Raw genomic sequence first — 22,148 nt, forward strand, 5'->3', positions numbered from 1 at the left:
TGGCCTCGCCGACACTGCAGAAGTCTGCATATGGGAGATCACGAAGGTATGAAAAAGAAAAAAAAACGACAAAAAACCCCGGTAAACCTAACGACAACGTTCTACGAAAAAGAAACTTCCCTGGGATCGTAGCTATATTTCAATGGTGCTAAGACCCCCTATCACGGTATACATTACTACTAAATGAGTGACTTCATGTTACGAAAGATATGTAGTACGCGCATCCCCTCTGCCAGCATGCTCTGCGGGCGAAAAATAAAGGCAAATTCTGGACCTTTATTTCCGAAAACACTGTCCAATTATACAACGCACCGTACAGTGAGGGACTCTGGTTTAAATACTACCATCTGGGCTTAGTTAACGTTGGCCGAATTCGAAGTACAGGGGTGTTTAAGAACGAATGCGACCACGGCGGCCACATTTTCGATGCAGGCGAACATGCTTGAGGCTCGTGTACTTAGATTTAGGTGCACATTAAACAACCCCAGATGGTCGAAATTTCCGGAGCCCTCCACTACGGCGTCCCTCATAATCATATCGTGGTTTGGCGACGTTAAACCCCAACAATTACTATTATAGAGCGAAAGCTCGGTAACTCCGCGTCTCGCAAGGTTATTCATCGCGTCGCAATGACCTTGAGCCGCCGGAGCACGCAAGCACAACGCAAGGCGCGAACGGTCGGCCTTGGCAACATAAAAGCCGCATGGCTAGAGGCGCGAGCCAGGGAAATAGAAGAGCGCTCTTAATTGGCTCTCGGCCAGCTCAGACGTTACAGCCGCAGTTGCTGCTCTTTAGTCCCCGCGTCTCTCTCACTCCAAGTCACGCCACGTGATCCGCTACGGAGAGGCGTCGCAGATGCGCTCGCTCGGAGCCTCGCCGCTCCGGTACCACGTGGCTAGGCGAAGGAACGGCTGCTTCGTCGGCGCGTCGGCTAGGCCCCCTGTGCTTGTGCTTCAACGGAAGCGACAGGCTGAACCCAACCATCCATAAGTAGACTGCGAAATCTCAAGACATGGTTGGACTGGAGAAGCGCGCGGGCGTTCTCCAGTCCGGCCATGCTCAAGCAAAAAGGCGAAGTTGCCTGCTGAAACCCCAGAGCAAAGGGAGGTCAGATAAGCACGTTACAGAGAATCGCACCACGCAGGCAAGCGAGCCAAGATCGAAGCTACTGCGGCCGCCGCCTGTGTGCATAGTGTTTGCAAAACCAAGCCAAACACGCCTTTCGCTCATGATAACTAGGTCTACAAGTTAAACCTCGGTCAATGTTTTTGCGTTTCGCCTCCATTGAAACACGGGCGCCATAATCTGCTCAGCCACCACGGTAGGTGAGAGTGAAGGATATGGATAGAGTAAATTGTGATCGAGGGCAGCAATTCGCATGTTAGAAGGTGAAAGATGGCAAGACTGTGTGAGATGTCCCAATCATGTTAAAGAAAAAGCAGTACAAATGTTTGTTTGTTTAATACTGAGCTTTTCCTCGTGTTTAGGCCACATCCCGGGCCTCAGTAAGGAGACTAGCCTGATTTCCCAGGGCGCAGCTGTTCTTAAGCGACCTGTGTGGAAATGTGGCGTGAATAATAAAAAAAGTTTAGTGCAGCTTGCATTAAGTCGCTCAAGGCTGGGTCGCAGCAGAGCTACTGGGCACATGGCTGGTCCTGGCTTGGCTAGGCTTGGCTACGCTTTTACCCTTTCACCTGTCTTTGTCCCACCCCTTGCTATACTATACTATACATGGTTATGCTTGCTCTGTTTTCTTAGAATCTTTTTTTTTGTGTCCTTATCTTTCTACTCTTTCTCTCTACGTCGGGATTAAACAACTGATGAGCACCGAAGCCGCACGCTTCAGATGCTCTTGTTAACCATCTGTACAGAATGCTTGTGCGGTCACTGAGCGCGTGCCGGTTCATGATGATGATAATTTTCTACCTACGACACACGTCAAACCTCGACCACAACAGCTCTGCTGTAAAATGGTCAATGTCTAAAGGTATTAACTTACCTCTTCCAGAATTCCTCCTATAATGTTATTCATTCTTTAAGACATCTATTTTATTACTTAGGCACTCGACAAGCCCCAAGTGCCTCGTTCCAACAAGCTCAGCCTTCGGACTTGGAAATGTCCTTTGTTGATGCATGTGTTTAACGTGCAAAAAGTTTTATGAAATAATTTGATTCGCACAGCGAGAACAGTATCACTGAGTGCTCGGAAATAAATGTGAACTCTCGCGCAAATAGCCTTTATGTACACTTGAGAACTAACCTCGTAAACTTGGATCTATGGCAACAACTCAATACGCGCATAGCGTTTGCGCTTGTTTAATTAATTCGTCGGAGCAGTACTTCGCTGCAGAGGGCCGGGAAAGCTGTTCCATGTTTGAACACTGCGATACAAAGTCTGGCGAAAAGATGGGTTGGAGAATCCGAGTGAATGAAATCATTGCATGGTTGATGAATGACATTATTGAGGACAGCCTCAATGCATTAAGATGAATGCAAATTTACATATGAAAAGGGTTTGAAGACAGAGAGGCCTTTGAAATAGAATAAAAAAAAGGGAAGTATTGTAAGCGATCATGATGTGGGCAGGAGACACAAAGACGATGGGGATGATTTAAATACTTACAGCTTGTCGATTAGTATGCTATTGTCTTGAAGGAACTACATAACTAAAAAGTTAAATCTTGTTGCTTTGAAGGAGTGACTAGCGTCTTTTTCGTGTTCTGCTGGTGGAGCTATCAATGTTGTGATATTCAGTATCAATATGAGAATTCAGTGTGTTTACCAAGCACTGGTATTTGATCGGTCCAGAGCTACGGAGCATCGATACAAAACATGTAAATGAAGTTGTGGTACAGCACGAGCTGCGTTACAAAGCCTGCTAGCGTGCGAGGTTGACACCTGGGCTTCGGTTTCAATGGAGCACAGGCAATGAAGCTTGATGTGGAAGAGCGTATTTCCCAGTGGACGTTAGAAAATAGTCACTAAAAAAATACCCGATTCAAAAGCGATCAAAGTGAACGGTCGTTGCGTGAGAGTCCTCGAAGGTGACGAAGTTTAGAATTAAGTTTCCTCATATATAGCAAGAAACGCGAAATTTCCTCCTACATCAGCATAAGAGAACTCGTTTAGCTGTCGTTAACAGCATTTGTACAGGACTTAATATTTTGCAAGCACGGGACAATATTTTGCCAAAATGTCACCATTAAGCAATCGTAACGTGCGGCACTTTCTATCGCAAGTTTCATGAACGTAACCAGGAGATGGCAGTGACTGGACGGTGAACAACTATGATAATCTGCTCGCACCTTCTTTTACAATGCTTTGAAAGATTTATACGCTTACTGAATCCTTCATTGGCCGCATCGGTTAAGCTGTGTTAACACGACGGATCGAATTGCGATCCGAGACCACGGATTGCGTATCATGTCGCCATACGTCCCCCGTTCCCGCGACTCTTCCTCGGCCCGAGCGGAGCGATTCGCGAAACGACGAATGCCCAAATCACATTTGGGATCTTTGCAGAGAAATAGAAAAATATTCCTCAGTAGCGTAAATCCTGACCTGTCGTCTGAATGCTGGCTGCGGAGAAATCCTAATCAGGTCACATCTCACGTCACGTGACTGATTAGTCCACGATCATGTTCGTCGTGTGAATACGCCTTTAAGGAACTATAGTTAAGGAGGAGAAGGGGAGTGACCGCTCTCGCTCTGCAAACACTCATGCGAAAAAAAAAAAAGATTGGTGAAGTTCTCATGTCAAAAAAGAATTCAGGTAGCAGCGATGTGGATACGCATCGACATCGCTTTCGTTCACTTTCCTTTAGGAGGTCACAGCTTGCTGATAGCATCTGTGGCATCATCCAACTGCTTCGATGTTTCAAGCACCGCAAGCAGCGAGTGCATAGGCCAGTCATCAACAACAACAACGCATTTCGCTGAAACTCTCATATAGGTTTAATTAACATGCACACGCACAATTGTTTCACCATCATAAAGTGAGCAAATTCTCATCAGCAAATATCTGTACAGACGCTATCAGGGGAAAAAACAAACAAACAAACGATACAAAGGAGGCAATAGAGCGCGAAGCCTGAAGAAGCGCGATTTGTCATAACGCCGGGAAGTGCTTCTTATGTACAGTGATGATTTCGCTGCTCAGTTTTCCATGCGTCACACAGCGGAAAGCTGGGAGGTCAAGAGCTACAGCCACGGTCACAGAAATACAAGACAGAAAAAAAAAATACTATAGAACAACACACGCCTCAGTGTGTTTTCTGTAATACCATCTCGGGAAAGGAGCAGGACAGTTTTTTTTAGCACCGAAACTTCTCTTTCTCGGGCGTGCTTAATGACTCGTTAGACTCGCCACAACACTCCTCGCATCCTGCGGTGGCGTATATGGCAGTCCGGTTCACAATACAGTGCACACGACAAAACACTTCACACATTCACGCAGTTTAGAAACCCTACGAAGGGCCGCAGTCAAATTTAAGCTGATCACCGCTTTGCAAGCAAATTCGAGATATATCTTATTGGGAAACCACGCTTGCATAGAGACAAGTCCTGCTTTTTCCCTCTTTTTTTTTTTTCAGGCATACAACACAACTCATACACACTGTCGCCAACGGGAAGAATCTGACGAAGGAAGCATCGAAAGAGCACACCTGCCGAAAGCAACGTTATGTACAACACTGATGAGGGATAACCAACCACAATTGGCACGAGCCAACCAGTTGCTTAGAAGGCCACTTGTAATATCCAACTGAACTGAGCACTTATGTTACAACCAGAAACGCGCTGCGTTGAAGCACGCTTTCGTAATACACGCTCGAGAAAGGTAACAGTATCTGGTGCGGTAATTTATGCAATACGAATGACAATCTCCGCAAGTCGATAAGTCTTGAGATGAGGACGGGGATGATAACAACACTAGAAACAAAAATATGCCCGCATATAAACCATCTCTCAGACTGAAAGTGCTGCACAGCTTCCTCACAGTGACAGCTGCAATATGTAGATTTTATCTTCTAATGTATCTTTTCCCCAAATTTCTGCAGGACTAATAATTTATTTCACACCATATCCAGGAGGGATCATGAAGGTTTATTAAGTCAATATGCTAATTTTGGGAAGTTGCCTAAATGGCAACGTACATATTTCACTTCAAGTAAGGCTAGACAAAGCATGCTGCTTCAAAGGTCATCAGTAATGTTAAAAACTCTGTAATGCCCGTTTTATGGTGTAATAATGATTTTTACTGCAATATGGTAGACTCAGCCCACAAGTGCTATGCTTCCTTACACCCTATTCATTCACATCCTCTGTTCAAGTGCTTTCCTTTAAGATTGTAGTGAAATACACTCAGTGTCTGTCGCCCGCAACTCCGCAAGATACGCTGCACACAACACATCATACATCACTGTATATGGCACATGTTACTTGCAGGCTGTGTGTTATTGCATGTTGAATTATGCAAGACAAGCATATAGCGACCGTTTCTAAAACCATGAATAGAAATTAAAAAAAAACAACAGAGAAGCAGTGATTGTGCTGTATGTTCACAAGAAACTCAGGGCCTAACTGCAGTTCCTACGTGCCAGCATTTGAAAACAAAATATTTGATGAAAGGTTCGGTGTGCTGCAAAGTATGAACATGACTACTGATGAGAGGACAGCTTTTAAGCAAAATAAGGAATGTACATCACTCTCGGATTGGGATGCAAGAATGAAGTACTACGCTAGAAACACAGCAAGGACAGTCTACCCTACTTGAGTTAATAAATAAGGCTACCCTTGCCTTGCTTTTTGTTTCTAATCTAGTCAGGGAAACATGACAAATTCATGCACTGACGAATACACTCACATGCACACACACACACTGATGCACACTTACATGAACAGTTACAATTATTAACAACTCTTTGGTTCCTGACTTGAAACACCGCAAAAGTGGTGGCACCACCAGAGTTCACTTCGTAAATACGACACTTCGTGGGCGCACACCATCAGCGTCCGTTTCGTTTTTTTCTTCATTTCCCAGGGTCTGGCAAAAGTTCCCCGCACACACACACTCACTGACCACACAGCGTCCACAGTGAGGGGCACACAACACTTCTTGGTTGCTTCATGGAGAGCTTAAGTCCTATTTACATTGAGGTCTCCTGCCATCATACATGGGTGGCTAGTGTGCCTGGCTTGACATGGCTCTGTTGCGATGTGATGTACCTGGGTGAAGAATGAAGCGAGAGTGTGATAAGTTTTGTTGCATTTACAATATGCACAAAAGCAAGTACACGTGAGAAAGAAAAATCATGAAAATTTCTTAAATGCACACAAGACCACACAACATCGCCATGAGGCCCACCAACTTTCCTCACATCTGTAGTTGTGTCACACAGTGCCAACAGCGTGGAAAATTTCACTTTACATCAAGTGCTACAGTTCCAGGTGGCACGTGGAACCAAGTGTGTAACCTAGCCATAAGAGCATTAAATGAGGCTGAGTATAGTCGTAGGTGTACATACATGGAGTGGCAAAGAATACTGATGGTGGGAGAAGTAATTTCTTGCAGCTGAGTTTGAAAAAAGCACTAGGTATGTCGCGCAAGGGCTCTGATTTTGTATGAAACAGGTAATGCATTACCATTCACTCTAGGCTATTTCTCGATGTTAATTCCACCTGTCAAGAACAAAACAGATGTCTTATTTTTTACTTGAACTTTAGTGATAGTTGTGTCATTGGTTGCAGAATTCTTGGAAGCATTTATTGAAATCCTTCTATACAAATGGTATGAAGAAGAGAAAATATGCAATGTTATGCACTCGAATGTAGGCTTGCTTTTGTTTAAAGCAATAGTTTCTTTTTCAGGAAGATCTGTCACTGGAAGCCTGTCCACAAAATAGTTTACTAAAGAAATTGAAAAGGAAATTCGCACCTTATTTTGCTGTGTTCTTCAACCAACACATTGACACAAGATTTTAGTAAAAGAAAAGTGCTCTCCATGTATTAAGTCTGCTGCCTACAATATATGGTGAGAGTTATAAGTAGAAATGCTGTGCATGTATTTGTCTTGGGTGCCACAGTGAAAGAATGAGGGAAGTGAGTTTGCACAGTATGCAAAAAAAAAACATTGACAAAAGTCTTTCCGAAACAGTGTTCTCGCATTGGCTAGAATTTGGGCGGCAGCCACTCATAGCAGCAATCAGACAGTCACTGCAGTGATGGTGAATTGTACAGGACACTCATGTGGAAGGACTTTCGTACACACATGCTTTGGAAATTATGTTGTCTAGAAGCCAAACAAGTGTATAGCTTTACGAGAATATTTAAGGACACTGAGCAGTGTCGGTACGCAATGTATCTTGAAAGGCTTCTGCGATGAGTCATCATAATCCAAAGCTGTGTAGGCTTAAAACGAGGATGCCCGTCACTCTCTCCTCTTCTAGAATTTAGAATAAAGCACGATTCCTGGACAAGATGCGCTAATCTCTGTGCGGCCCAAGGTCGGGTCTGGGACGTCGTGCAGCACCCTAATAACTTCTTGCATGGTCTTGACATACGCTGTATATTTTTAATTATATAAAGGAGAAAGAATAAGTCACACTGCATTGAATGACTGACCTGTTCTGTGGCAGGGTTGCGCACGAAGCACCGGGCACACCGGCGGCATTGGCAGCGACCGACGGCATGGCCCTTGGGCTGACGTACACGCCTTGAGGTGGTGGCAGGTTCGACTGCGAGGTGCGCAGGTAAGGGTTTGCGTACCCCGCTCGGAACCGTGGGTCGATGCCCTGGCCCAGGTCGTTGAGCGACTGCGGTGAGCTGCCGTACAGGCCACTGTCGCGGCTCGCGTTCAGCTGCAGCGACGCTGCCACCGGGGGTGGGTTGTAGTCGCGCGAGTAGTCCACGTACGGGATGTATCCGTTGTTGTTTTGAGCCTCCTGCGAAGAATGCGCAGAAAGAAAACCGTGTTTGACTCAGGTGTTGAACGTATCACATTTTCATCTTTACAAGTTGACTAACTTACTAAATCTACAAGAAATCTCCCGCTGCGAAAGCTGCAAGTGGCACTAACCGATTTGACGGGAAAAGACGCAGTCTCCGTAGTCGGCAGCGTTGTTGGCGTACTTGTAGATATCCGCGGCGTCATGCGTTCGTGCCGATTCACTATTGTCCTCCCAGTTGCGGTCATGCTCGTTATTGGATAATGACGATGCCGTTCGGATTTCCACCTTGATGTCCGAGTCCCCGGAGGATGCAGAGTCAGACTGCTTCCCCTTCTTTTCGGAGTTGAAGTCGTCATCTGCGAGGCAGAAAAGACTTGATTTAAGAGAATGTAATAGTGATTCTGTCAAGTTTTGCAACAATGTTTATGTTCATGTTCTTTACATTCACTCTTGTGGACTAATACATTGTTACGTTCTGATATATATGTATTGTCTTCTCATTAAAGCTACTAATCTTCACCTTGAATTTCCTGTTACATGCTTTTGCTAGCTTCTTTTTTTAAATTGGTTTTCTCAACAGCTGTGGTTCACTTCAGGTTTCCACTGAAAGGTGTGACAGTTACAATATAAGTGACGTCTTTCATTGTGTTTTTTCCTTCTGTTAAAGTAAAATAAGTTACTATTATTACTACTACTGCCACTAATAATGGCACCGCTCAGTTCATCAAATGTGAGCAGCATTTCACAAGAACACATTATAGTGAGTAAATGTACGACATATGTGCATTACTAAATGCTGCTCTTTGCACTTCTGTCACGTGTAGTTGTCTACACCAGTTATAACAAGGAAGCAACAGAAAGTAGACTTACTTTTTGTATCAAATGATTCAGCAAAAAAACTTAAGGCCTAATGACTTGAAAAAAGGTTGGCTCTTACTAAAACACAAAAGGAGCTTTGGCAAACAATTGAAATCGGTCTTTGGCGTGGTGTGCAATGCGATTGCAGAGCTTGTCTAACAACACGTGCAGCTGTATTATATTAGTGGCAGAGGGCCATATTTGTTTGTCTACTGGCCTCTGCAACAAACTGTATGGTGTTCAGAAATTATCCAACGTTATGTTGGATAATTTCTGTAACTATAGCCTCAAAAACAGTTTTCATTCACATAAGCTAGAACACATAGTGTAACCTACCCTTGACAATGTTTTTCTTTCGCAGGCAGAGGATAATAGAGATCGTCACGGTCACGACAAGCACGATGCCTCCAATGACGCCAGCCAAGATGATCACCATGGGAAGGTTTTCTGCGTGGTTGCAGAAGTTGGCGATGTATCAAATGTGAATCCCCACAGTGTTTTCTAACATAAGAGCAAGTGTTTTCTAACATAAACAAGCATACATATTGTGTTTATTAAAAAACTATGAAAATGCGAATACAAAAATGTGGAGGGCATTTCTGAACTGACTTGCATACTCGCGGCTTTCGGAAAACCATGATTAAATTTTACACACTCAACTTATTTTTGCTATATTTGGCGACGCAATAACGTTCTTCCCAAATCAAGGGGTTTTTAGGGCTCGCTAAACGCAGATAGCACACATATTACATCTCATGGGTTCCTGTTCCATTTTCTTCATACTGCCGCATACTGTATTTGTACGATATAACGCGCATTTTTCGCTAAATGAGCCCTCAAATTTGCGTGCACGTTACAATCGGGTTCAGAACAGAAATTGGCATCAAGTTATTTTTTTTCTATTCCCCTAATGTAAAATAACCATGCGAGTTACAAATGAGGGCGGGCTAGAATCGTGCAAATACGGTACTTGTTTCTGAAGATTCACTTTATGGAAGTAAACCCGTCGCAAACCACCTTATCACCGTATTTTCTTTCAAATCTCACGCTACCACACTCGCTCCATTTTTTCTTGTAAAGCGTGCTCTGCCTCTATAATAGTGTTTATGAGGTGAAGCTGAACCTATACAAAGATCTGCAAAGAGCTGAAACTTTTTTTTTTCTTGCTGACCTAAAGTAAACCCCGTCACTAAGACCAATGATCGCAATACCACTCACTTTGCTTCCGAACAGTGATGAGCCTCGTGTCGTAGCCGAACTGGTTCCACACGGAACAGTTGTACTGCCCGAAGTCCTCTTCAGCGGCATTGTGGATGATCAGCAAGTTCTTGAGACCGTTCGACAAGGGCTCCTTTATGATTTCATAGCCCTGGTTGTTGTCGATGTCAACCAGCTACACAGAAGAAAAGAAAAGAAGATATCAGGCGACGTGAAGGACGAGGCGAGTGACGAAGATGTATTCCGAGTGTACCCGTAAGAAACTGATCGGAATACTGATTGGAACAGACAGGATACGTGGTCTAAGAAAGTCGCGAAAGCATGCCCTGAAAATATTAAGGGGCAAACGAGAGTTGATCACGATATTAGATGAAGACGTAGAAATGATACGCACACATTGCTATAACATCACAAACATGACACGTGACGAGGCGCGTCTCGCCTGCGTCTTTGCTGCATTCCGAGCCAAGAATCAGCGTGTTTGTAAAGACAATATTTACGACTAAAAGACGACCCGGCTTACAACTCGGGTGATAGGGGCACCTGAATGCTGTGGCTACCATGTAGCTTTGAAACAAATAACCAAGAAAAACCAAGACACAAGTCGATGTATATAGCAGCGCATTCCAATACACTGGGATATTGACATAATAGTTGGGTACTTAACGGGACCAGAGATGAGCGTACCATCTCCGATCTAAAACAAGCTTTAAAAGTTCTCAGTTTTATCAGTCACAAAGAAAAGAAAAAGTTTCCGTGAGGCCCGATGTTTGTCGTAGAAATATGAAGTCTACAAAAACCAGAAAAGCCACTTGGGCAGCATACCGCTACCATGTCTTAATTATTCATCCCTAAATTATGTCATGCGTGTGACCGAGTCCACTACGACTGGTTTCTGCGTGTACCAATTTCCAGAACACGTGTCAGCTTCGCATAAATAATACGTCGTTTGGAAGAGACACTTCGTGAAGATGTGTCTGCTCGTTAGCTCATTTGTGGACAACCAGATAAAAAGGAAAGAAAAAAAAATTACAAGGCGTTTATGTACCGGAAAGCTAGAGCCACTAGCAGGCAGAAGCGATTAGGGTTCTTTAACTATCAGCGGCGGCGACAGGAACGACCGCGCTGCCGTTTCTTCCGCGGAACCATGTTTCACACGCGGCAAATTGAATGTCGCCAGCAGCGGACTCCCACGCGGCTGGCAGCGCAAACTGGAGACGGCAACGAGCCTGGCCGGACCGTTGTTAATCACGGCCGCAACCGCGTCATTTAAGCGTGAGACGACGCCGCGTACCACGCGCTGAGAGCGCCGCCGGCCCTCGGACAGACTCGCGGACGGGACACCAGATTAATCAACGAAATGGTCCAGAAAAGTAAACTGTCGGGCACCACTAAGAGAGAGCGAAAGAGAGAGAGAAGCTGCGATCTAGGAACAACAATAACAAATAGTGAGACAGATATCGAGAAAAAGAGAGAGAAGGAAAGAAAAGAGCGACGCGGCAAGGACGAAGGGAAAGTTGTCGAGACAACGAAACGGCCCTGGTACAGCCCGAAGCACCGGGCAGAGCGGACAACCCTACAACGGGAGCACGGCTCCCCAGACCGGCATGAGCAGCAGAAGCCGAGGCAGCTCGAGCGTCCGGTGGCCGTCGTCTTTCGAGCGGCCTCAATCAATACTCATTAAGGAACGTTTCGTCATCGTCAGAGCCCGTTTCCTTCGCCGCGCTTCGCCACCGAGTCCTTTACAGGATTGATGGCGTAGCCTTATCTCGCACTTCTTTTCTTCTTTCTTCTTCCTTCTCTCCCTTCTTTCTTTTCCTATTCCCCCTCTTATCCAAACTCCCTAGCCGCTCCTTCGTCGGCGGGCCATCTCTTCCGCGTCCGTCCCGACGTTTTTCGGAAAAAGAAAAAAAAAGATAAACGGAGGAACACACGGCTCCTGGCACAGAGAAGACGCTGTTGGCCTCGGGGTTCAACGAATTGGGTTCGGCCAGATGACACTGCCGTCGCCAGCGCTTCCCTGTACGTCCTCTCTCTCGTCTCCTTTCTGATATATTCTTTTCTTTTTGTTCATCCGGTACTGTTTTATCAGTTCGCGCGAAATGAGAACTGCGGAAACCCGAGAAATAAGACGAGCCGCCGGGTGTAAAGGAAAAGCCTAGAAATCGCCACTTCTCCCTTACTCCTACGCCCTCGGGAAAAAAACGTAAAACAATAAACAAATAAATAGAACAAGAAAAAAAAACCGCCGTCGAACTACGACCTCAGCTACGCCCCTGCTCGTTTTTCACGGCGCGAGGAGTGACCCTCGGGGGAGTTGTTCAAATTAAATGCGTGGCCCCCGTAATGTCAGGGTCCGTACGAGTACTCTTTTTTTCCTCTCCTCATACCACGCTTACCATGTCCGCGGCCTGTCTAATTTGTCGCCAGTAGGGTCTAATAACGCGACAGTCCGAGCTCATTTGCCTCTCTTTCCCGAACACTGGGAGCGACGAGCGCGATCGAAGCCGAACTCCAGCGATTATACGAGATTGGAGAAAAAAAAAACGAAAAAAAAAACCGGAGTGACACGTACAATTTCGGTGGTTTTATTACTATACGGCCACCCCTCGCGGCTCCTTTCTTTCTTGAACTTGGCGTAATTAAAAAAAGGTAACGTTGTCGGCACGTGACTTCACTGGTCGACCCGATCCACTCAGTGGAACTGTTTTTTTTCTCAATAACACGGCCCATAAAACACAGACGCATTAGGTAAATGGCCGAAATCGGACGCTTGTTTCGTTAAAAGGGCAAGCGGCGAGTGTACGAGAAATGAGCGAGCGATTAAGGCGATCGAGATTCCAGTTTTATGCTCTAAGGACTCGAGTTCGAAGAAAGCCGGTTTCTTTTTTTTATCGCTCGTTTGACTAAAAGAGTAAGGGAACAAAATAAGTTCGCGGAGATGGGTAGACCTAAGCCCGTCGCAGCAAAACAATCAGGGCCCGTATTCGCAAAAAAGTCTTACGCTAGGATTGTTCGTATCGGAAGAAACATTGAGCTAATCGTGATGTAATACATATCGTTAACGACGGTGGATGGTCAACTACAAAACCTATACGAACTGAAAGCAGCGTGAGTTCGGTCCCTTTTTCTTCGCAGCGTGCACGCTTAATTGAAGTGCACGGCATATTTAATATCCCGGCCACATAAATCAAAAGTAATGCAAGACGTGGAGGTAATAAATACTAGAAAACGATGAGCGGATACAAACACGCACGAAACGATTTCCAGAACGTGAAGCTAATAACATGTCCAAGGCCTCTCAACAATAGCAAGGTCACTGAACAATGATCTGGGTCGTCGTAAGTAGGGCAAATATGCAATGCTGACAAGTCCACTTGCGAGAATTAGGAAAAAAAAACAAAAACAAAAAAAACAGGGTCTCTTTCGTCACGCGTAACATTGATCAATGTTGTCCGCAAGATTACAATGGGATGGTATACGTCAAGCGCGCTTGTGAAACCCACTTTCAGAACGCTAAACCATGCGGCGAAGCATAGTTGCAATCTAAGGAGGTAAGCGACTGAGCGAAAGACTGAGTAGGAGAGGGTTGTGCCTTACCTGCAGATTCCTGGACCAGGCAACCCTGGTGGGCGGCGGAACGGAGGTGATGACGCACTCAACGCGCACCTGCTCCCCTTCAACGCCGTACTGGGTCGTCGGGCTGCTCACTTTCGGAGGGCCTGCGAAAAAAAAAAATATATAAGCGGTCCGGCATGCTTACCACGGAAAGCCGTCTCGGCCATGTCTCTGCTCGAAGGGCTTATATCTCGCTTTTTTTCCCTCCGCATATTCAAGCGCGAAGTGAAACCTGTAGCAAAATTAACTGCGTCGCCTCTACTATGCGCCCTGCACTGAGCTGCCGAAATTCGGAGAAGCTACAAATGTGCCAAAGGCACGTTGTCGTTCATACAAAGTTTCTACCAGAATTTCTTGGCTGTAACTCGTTCAAGTCAAAGCGGCTCATTAAAAGCGTTGCGCTGCAGCAACACGGCAAAGTCGTACCGGCGGCGATGAACCATGAACGGTTAGGATATAAACTGCATAAACGGATGCTAACGCAAACCAGCCGCCCCCGCGCGCCTTGCAACTAAATTCGTGGAGAAGCAGCTGATGCAAAGCCGATTTCAGCAAGTTGCTACAGTTCTAGGTAAAATATTCGTAATCTTACTGTCTCTGTATATTTCTTATAAAGCTTATTTGAATGCTGTCGCGTACGATGTTATGAAATCAATCAATCAATCAATCAATCAATCAATCAATCAATCAATCAATCAATCAATCAATCAATCAATCAATCAATCAATCAATCAATCAATGAAATCTATTGGCAACACGCTTAAACCAAGAAAAGAAAAGTCTCTGTACGACAAATGATAGCATAAGAGGCTGGCGTTTTCCTCGGCTACAGCTCCAAATGTAGTCTTCCATTTAACTTCTCATTGAGACGCGAAGAAAACGGACGAGCACACTGACGACTAAATGAGCCCAAATCTTCACTTTAGCCTAGCTGCGAAACTGCCAGAACAAAAGAAGGAAGGATAGTATGCATTTGCACACAGTTTCTCCAATTCGCCATGAGTCATTCCGAACTACCTTTACTCCATAGCTGCCCGTGTGCTCTAAGGGGCATTAAGTAATATTGACATAAACTGCACCTCTGTACAAATAGCGGGGACTAGTGCGCCCGTTCGTACACACCCTACTGGCATATCCAGGAGAGGATTGGAGGGGGGGGGGGGAGTTTCGACCCTCTCCTCCCAAATTTTCAATTTCGCATGTATATATATATATACGCACACATACAAACGCAGCGGCGTGCCTCGCAGTCACGTGGTCGCATCACGTACCTTTGGAGGGGAAACAGCGCAAGAGAAGACGAGGGCAAGAAAGGCGACGCACACTTTCTTGTCCTCGTCTTCTCTTGCGCTGTTTCCCCTCCGATGTCTAACCAACACGCCCAAGCTTCGAGACTAAGACGTACCTTTGACGTAGACGTGCACGTCCTGGGTGATCTCCGGGAAGCCGGGCACCGTGGCGCGGCACGAGTAGCGGCCGGCGTCGCTGGGCCGCATGGCTGGGATGACGAGCGTCGGCTGTCGGGCCAGCACGCGCTCCGAGCCCTCGTGACGCCACACGATGTCCGGCTTCGGGTTAGAGTCCACCTCGCACCGCAGCGCCACCTCGGCGCCTTCCTCGGCGGCCACCGTCTCGGCCACGCTCTTGAAAGCGGGACGGTCTGCAAAGAGGCAGTCTAAGGTTAGGGCTACTGCATATATGCACGTCGTCAGTTTGAATGGATCGGGTTTATAACGCCCCAAACCGTAACTAAAGAGGGGAGGAAGAGTTCAGGGTTCTGACAACCCCCGAATTTTTTTCGTGCATCTACATTTTGGGTGACGCTAAAATATTTACATTACTTCACAGACACCATTAGCTGCCAAAATTTGTAACAACTAATCTAAAACAACAAATTTAAAGGAATTCTCTAATTATTAGATATAAGCGGTGTAATCTATTCACGCACGAAAATAAGCCAATCTTTCTCTTTCTAGGAGTTAACCGTTCAAAACGCAAACACCCCCTGAAAAATATTCCTAGGCGAGAGAACACTAAATTAGAATCAGTGCAAAAGCTGTGGTAGTTACGTGTAAGGTGTATGCAGAAGGAGGTCAAGTAGTTAGATAATGTAATAGGAGCTCAAGTGCATGATGACCACATTATTTTTAAGAGCAAACAATGCCAGCAGTCAATATGAACTTCATGCGATCTCACATGCCTCGTGTGTTATGTAGGGTGAAAAATGAACTTTTCCGGCTTTTTATGTATCGCGGTGCTTCATCATAAGAAATGGAATGTATATATACAGGAAAACAAAATAATTCTGTTAATGCAGCGACGTCGTTATAGATGTAGGATGGAGAAGATATCTATATCTTACTACAGGGCAGTGACTATCAAATCAACAGAAGTAAAAAAAAAAGATTGTTTGAAAAGAGAGATGACTGGGCCATCTCTCACAACCAAGCTTCAGTATCCGACAAATCTAGTGAAAAGACAAGCGAAAAAAAAAAGGAGGCGGGGAAATCTGATTTTCGGTCATTGCGCGCTTCGTCGAGGCAGTATGGACATTTGGCCAGGCAGATTATAGGAACACTCAATATATATAAAAAAAAGTAAGTATACACAAACGGCAAGGACAGTTATTGTTTAGGACGGAATAAATTTGCTTTAGAGAAATCCTACACCCGGAACAATCGCTCCTTAAATAGTAAAACACACACGCAAAGTAAATCTGGACAGCGCGAAATCGCATCTCTGAGGCCCTTCTAAAGTCAGCGGCGACAAATGGCTATTGACAGACCTTTCGGACTTCCTAAATGTGAAAAACGAACGGGCCGAGATGCTTTGAAAAAAAAATTGCAAAATAAAGAAACACCAACAATGTTGAGAGAACGTCTACGCGGCGAGAGCGAAGGGGGCCTTGAGCGATCGGTGGTCGAACACGTAAATTTGGCGCACAAAGCGCGCTTGCAGGAGTTGTCCCTATCGCCCTTAAAACGTCACGGCTTGTTTTTTCTCCGGCTCCGGCGATGTTTTGCAGGCGCCCGCCGCCGCCGCCCCATTCGGACAAGCGAAAGCTCCCTAATCAAATTTTGCGAGCTTTCCTTCCCTTTACGGCGTCTGCTGGCTCTATACATTTTCCCCGGTTCCTCCCCTTTTTTTCTCTCTCTTAATCTTCCCTGGTTCCCCTTTTCGTTTGCTTCCTGGCAAACACAAGTGGGAAATCTAAGGAAGGGGAAAAAAAAGGAGGGGAAAGGAAAGCGTCAAGTACTACTATAGTCTAGACATACAGTTCTCGCTGGACGTATAAAAAAGATTTAACGAAAACAAATACGAATGTTTGGTCTGGTGAGGGTGCGTAAAGGAAACAAGCGACGTAGAACTGTATCGAAGAGGGCTGGCGCGGAGGAATACAAGGCTTGTGTGAGAAAGAGAGAGAGAGAGAAAAGGAGAGAGGGAGAGAAAGAAAAATCCGCGACTAGGAATCGCAAAGAAAGGAAAGAAAATGACGAAAAGAAAAGAAGCAGCCACGAGGAGGCGCAGAGGGGAAAAAGCCGGAGCATTCGGTATGTCTGGCCAGCTTTGTATACATGAATGTGCGCATGCGCACGCATAGGAGCACAGAGACCCGAAGAAAAAAAGAAAGAAAGAAAGAAAAGAAAGAAAGAAAGAAAGAAAGAAAAGAAAGAAAAGAAAGACAGAAGAAAGAAAGAAGAAAGAAGAAAGAAGAAAGAAAGAAAGAAAAAGAAAGAAAGAAAGAAAGAAAGAAAGAAAGAAAGCTCTCATTCTATTACAACGGCTGTCTCGCCGCTTCCCTACTCTCTCGAGCGGTATTTCCCCTCGGTGCTGTGCTTTGCTTCCTAGTTCCTCTATTCGCTTCCTCTTATGTTTCCTCTTCTTCCTCCGCCTCCTCCACCCAACCCCTTTCCGAGTCTTCTCTCCTCCTTTTCCAACCACCTACTCCTTGCTTCTTTTTTTTTTTTCTTTGGCGTTATTTCTATTGCCCCGGTAGACACCGAAAACAGACCGACGTGTTTCACTAGCGAACGCGCGAGCGCGTGTGTGTATATGTGTATAATATATAACACGCGTATTTCTCGCGCGGCACTAAGCTGGCAAGGGAAACACGGGAGAGTTATGACTTTCTCGACATTCTGTTCCCGTTACAGCTGAGCGGAGGAGAGGGAGAGGTGAGCCCGGGGGATAGGCGAGGGAGCTAGTGGAAGGAAGACAGACAAGGGCCGGTTTTTCTGTCCTTTTCTCTCTTTATACGGATAGCCGACGCTACGAAAGCTGGGGAGATTTGTTCAAACGGAATGTAGGTCAGACAAACGCTCGCTTTGAAGAACGGCCTTAAAGCTAGCGGGCTCTCGCATGGCCGGGAAGGACAGGGGGATAAAAGAAAAGAGAGAAATTAAAAGTTTTTTGAGAAAACGGAACAAAAGGGGAAGCCTTCCCCGTCAGGCCCGTTTACACGCAGTGAAGATAACTTGCCGGCACGGTGCCGGATCAGACACAAAGCAATGTATAACTGTTCCAGCGTATCCGGCTCTCTCATTTATTTATTTTTTTTCTCGTCCCATCTATATCCCACTAACTTGTTTCCGCAGGCGGATTTCACTCAATGGTGAGCGATACTAAATACAAGGAAGGCGCTGGAAGGAAGTCTTTTGAGCGACTTCAGGAGAAATTTTCTACGGCACATAACTCGATGTTTTGTCTATCGAATGGGCACCGGAATACTTGTCTGTTACGCTTAATCAGGATGGCGAAAAACAACAACAACAACAACAACAACAACAACAACAACAACAACAACAACAACAACAACAACAACAACAACAACAACAACAACAACAACAACAACAACAACAACAACAACAACAGTCTAAAATGCCTGGCTAAACCATCACACGCTTAGCGGCTTAAGCAGGATCGATGAGTTATACGTACTAGACGTTCTTCTAGCAACCATTTTCTTGAACTGCGCCGACAAAAGCCTTCTAACGCCTTAAGTGGCCTGTCGAGTGGAATTTCCGGTGCCGTGGCGCTTCACTTTAATGGTGACGTGCATTGAGTGTTCTTTTACGAGAAAGACTTAACCACATATTATATTTTGCCCACTATCGTCTAAGTGATTCGCGTAACGGGCGAAACTATACATCTCGCCCTTGTTTTTACTTGTCTGAAGTATAGGAGAGTTGTGGCGTTATAACGCTGGACGAGTTGGAACGCATACTTTCGCCCACCAAAGGATAATCTCGCTGTCACAATCGAAACTAAATTGCCGAGGATGGCGTTGGAGATGTCTCCGAATTTAAATTCGAACACTGAGGGCTGTTGAGCAGCATGTGAAGCACGCTAGTGCTTTTCCATTCCGTCCCATCACAATGATGCCGCCGCGGCGGGTCTGTAATATTGCGCATCGTATAGTCCATTGGCGTATAGCCAGTTTGGGGGTCACCCCAACCCCGTAATTTTTACATTTTGTAAGTGTGCACACACATGCGCACATTCAAACAGAAACACGAACATGCCCGAAGGGGACTTCGTTCCAAGTCGCACTGCTGCACTTTGTATAGCCGGAAAAAGAAGTTTCAAAGACAGCAGCCGTGCACTCACAGTGTATGTTGAGTGTGTGCGTAGACTTCGTGGTTCCCACGTCGTTGCGTGCCTCGCATGTGATCGTGTCTCCGTTGAAGCTTCGCGTAACTCGGGGCAGCACCAGCTCGGTCGTGTGGTCGCCCGCGATGATTTCGTCGTTCCTGGGAGGAGAAGGCAGAGAATAACGTTCAGCGACGACTGCTGGAAGTGTATACATAAAGCAGTAGCAGAGTGCATTTATTTGTCAACTTGTTCCGCGTTATTTCGTAAAATTCGTGAGAACGGATCGTAGAGAAATATGAACGTTCCACGAAATCGTCGTTCGCGATCGTGTTACATGCGCAGGATTACGTCGCGCCGCGGTTACAAGAAAAGAAAACTAAATGTTCAAATATAAAATAAATGCCTCCCTTTCGCCGAGGTGCGTTAGGGAAGAACATAAATGCCAAAATCAACAACGAACGAGATGGGAAAGAATGAACACACACACACACACACACACACACACACACACACACACACACACACACACACACACACACACACACACACACACACACACACACACACACACACACACACACACACACACACACACACACACACACACACACACACACACACACACACACACACACACACACACACACACACACAAACGCGCTTTCCTGCTAAAGTAGCAAGGAGGCGATTAGGTCCATCGTCTCTCCTCTGACGCTTTAAGGATCTGTACACGTCACTTCTGTTCAGACAAGCACAGAGAATGCGCTTGCATACAGAAACACAGTATCTTTCCTCCTGTACTTATACAAGAAGTTTCGGAGACAGCAAGTTCAAAGCTGACGCGAACAAACGACAGACGAAGAAACGCAAAAGGGAGAGAGTGAGGAATCTGTTGTATGAAGCTTCTTCCTCGATGGAGCCAGAATTACCGGCCTTTAACGAAAGCTTTCTCTTCCTTCCCGACCTCGGCCTGTTGCAAGTCAGCATCGCCGAAGAGTTTTTTCGGAGAGGAGCGGCGAATAAAGACGAAGAGCATAGAGGCGACTCCTTCGGGGAAACGTGTCACGAATGCCAAGAAGCGAGTGCGGGGCGCCCACGGGCGCGAAACTCGAACAGACAGCGACACGTCGGCCACGGCGCAGCGCTTGCACTTGCGCCAGATCGCGTTCTCGGGAGCAGCTAATTCAGGCTACCCATACCCTCATCCTCCTTGCTTGAACCACAGGTGCAAAGGGGAAAAAAATAATGCTCCAGGAACAACATCGCCTTCGAGATCTTCAGTGACGGGGAGGCTTAGATTCAAAAGGAACAAAAACACTGATCAGGAAATGGCATCTCGACGCGGCAGCATCCAGTGCCGCTGCTGGGGCGAAGCAAACGTCGCCGTCTTCCAACGCACGAGGCGGTGAGTGGTTGGGCAAGCGGCGTGGTTGCTTGCGCTCTTTCTCTGCCACCTGGCGAACCGAACTGCGAGCGCGTAGCTCTCTCTCCGTGCGCGCCTGTGTGCTACGGCCCGGAGGAAAGAGCAAAAAGAAACGCTTTCAAAACTCGGGCTCTTTCCAATCGCCAAATGCATCGCCCGTAAACACAGCTTTCGGATGCCGCAGACGAGTCGTCGGCGCGCGCCGCCTTCGCCTTGCCGAGTAATCGGCGCCGATTCATGCGTATGTGTGTGCGCGCGCGCTGAAAAGTGAGCGCGGAACCGAGAGAAAAACACGTAAACGTGCGGCACGCGCGGTGCGAGGCTGCGTCTGTTGTCTTCCGCATCTCTTGTCGGTTTCCTCTCCCCACTTCCTCGCCTTCCCTCCTCCATTTTCATTCTTTCGTTTTCGATTTGTCTCCCGAAAGAGGCGTTTCTAACGCGCTTCCTGGGGCGTAGTGTACAAGACAAATGCGAGTGAATTTGGTAATCGCAAAGACGCTCCACTTCCTCCTTTCCCTCACTTACCTCTTCGGCTGGGAGGAGGAGAGCAAAAAGAAGGTGGGTCTATGGCGGTGCTCGAATAATCGGCTTCGATCTACGCGGCAGCAACACTTACGAGCGAGTTGTGGGTGGACAATCAGCATTACAAAACACGCGCCCGCGAGAAGCTTTCTGCAGCTTTCCTCCCGACCTCCCGCGCCCCAATCTCTGAGCCCGTGGTGCATAGTGTATACACTTTCTATTGCTCCGGGCAGCAACGCGTCGTTGTTACTTGCTTCCCGCGTCGCTTCCCTCTCTCCCTTCACCCACCGTTGTGTTCTTCACAAAGTCTCACCCGTCCCCCTCTCGGCCACCGCACCACTCGAGATCGAGAATGCGAGTGTGTCCGCTTCGGTCGGTGCGGCGCGGTCGATGTGCGTTCGGTGGCAATATCACGCCTCCAGATCCTGGCCCCGAACCCCGGCAGCTACCAACCCGCTCCCTCTCGATCGCGCTTGATGAATGCGACTCGCCAGCGCAGCGCGGGGCTTTTTCGAGCCCGGGCAGCTGGCTCATTCGTCCGCCGATCCCCGAGGTGCGATAATGAAAAGGGGCTCGGACGGGAGAAAACGAGGGAAACGGAATGAGACGCGATTTGTTGTTGCCGACTTCGATATACGCCAGAGCTCGATTCCGTTTTGCCCCGACTCTGCGGCCGTGTACGAACAGGCGCTGACGGCGGAGGTGCGAGAGGATCAGGTCGTGTATATATATAGATATATAACTCCTATCCTCGCTATCCTCTTTTACGGGTGGAGAGCTTTCTCGTTCGGCAGTCCTGTGACGGCATGACGCTCGGGTTATTGCTCGCCCGTCGCGAGCGACTCTTACGCTGACAAGCCAGGAGAGAGAGAGAGGGGGAAGGGGGGGGGGGGAGAAATGAGATGCGAAAGTAGACGTCTAAAGGGGTTCCGACATCGAAAGAGGCAGTGAAGTGTGCACGTGATGTGTGC

At 46.7% G+C, this 22,148-nt stretch overlaps 1 protein-coding gene across 1 annotated transcript in view; it reads right to left on the reverse strand.

The window, feature by feature from the left end:
* Positions 1-6,167: 6,167 nt before the first annotated feature.
* LOC119394368 (irregular chiasm C-roughest protein) overlaps positions 6,168-22,148 on the reverse strand; it is a 38,123-nt gene continuing 22,142 nt past the window's right edge. The window contains exons 7-14 of the mRNA XM_037661671.2: positions 19,248-19,390; positions 15,046-15,300; positions 13,623-13,744; positions 10,023-10,197; positions 9,141-9,251; positions 8,084-8,302; positions 7,621-7,948; positions 6,168-6,225 (exon numbers count right to left, since the gene is read on the reverse strand). Coding sequence (XP_037517599.1) covers positions 6,168-6,225; positions 7,621-7,948; positions 8,084-8,302; positions 9,141-9,251; positions 10,023-10,197; positions 13,623-13,744; positions 15,046-15,300; positions 19,248-19,390 — 1,411 coding nt within the window. The remainder of the gene's footprint in view (positions 6,226-7,620; positions 7,949-8,083; positions 8,303-9,140; positions 9,252-10,022; positions 10,198-13,622; positions 13,745-15,045; positions 15,301-19,247; positions 19,391-22,148) is intronic.

This window comes from Rhipicephalus sanguineus, chromosome 5 (genome assembly GCF_013339695.2).
Source record: "Rhipicephalus sanguineus isolate Rsan-2018 chromosome 5, BIME_Rsan_1.4, whole genome shotgun sequence".
Taxonomy (NCBI): domain Eukaryota; kingdom Metazoa; phylum Arthropoda; class Arachnida; order Ixodida; family Ixodidae; genus Rhipicephalus; species Rhipicephalus sanguineus.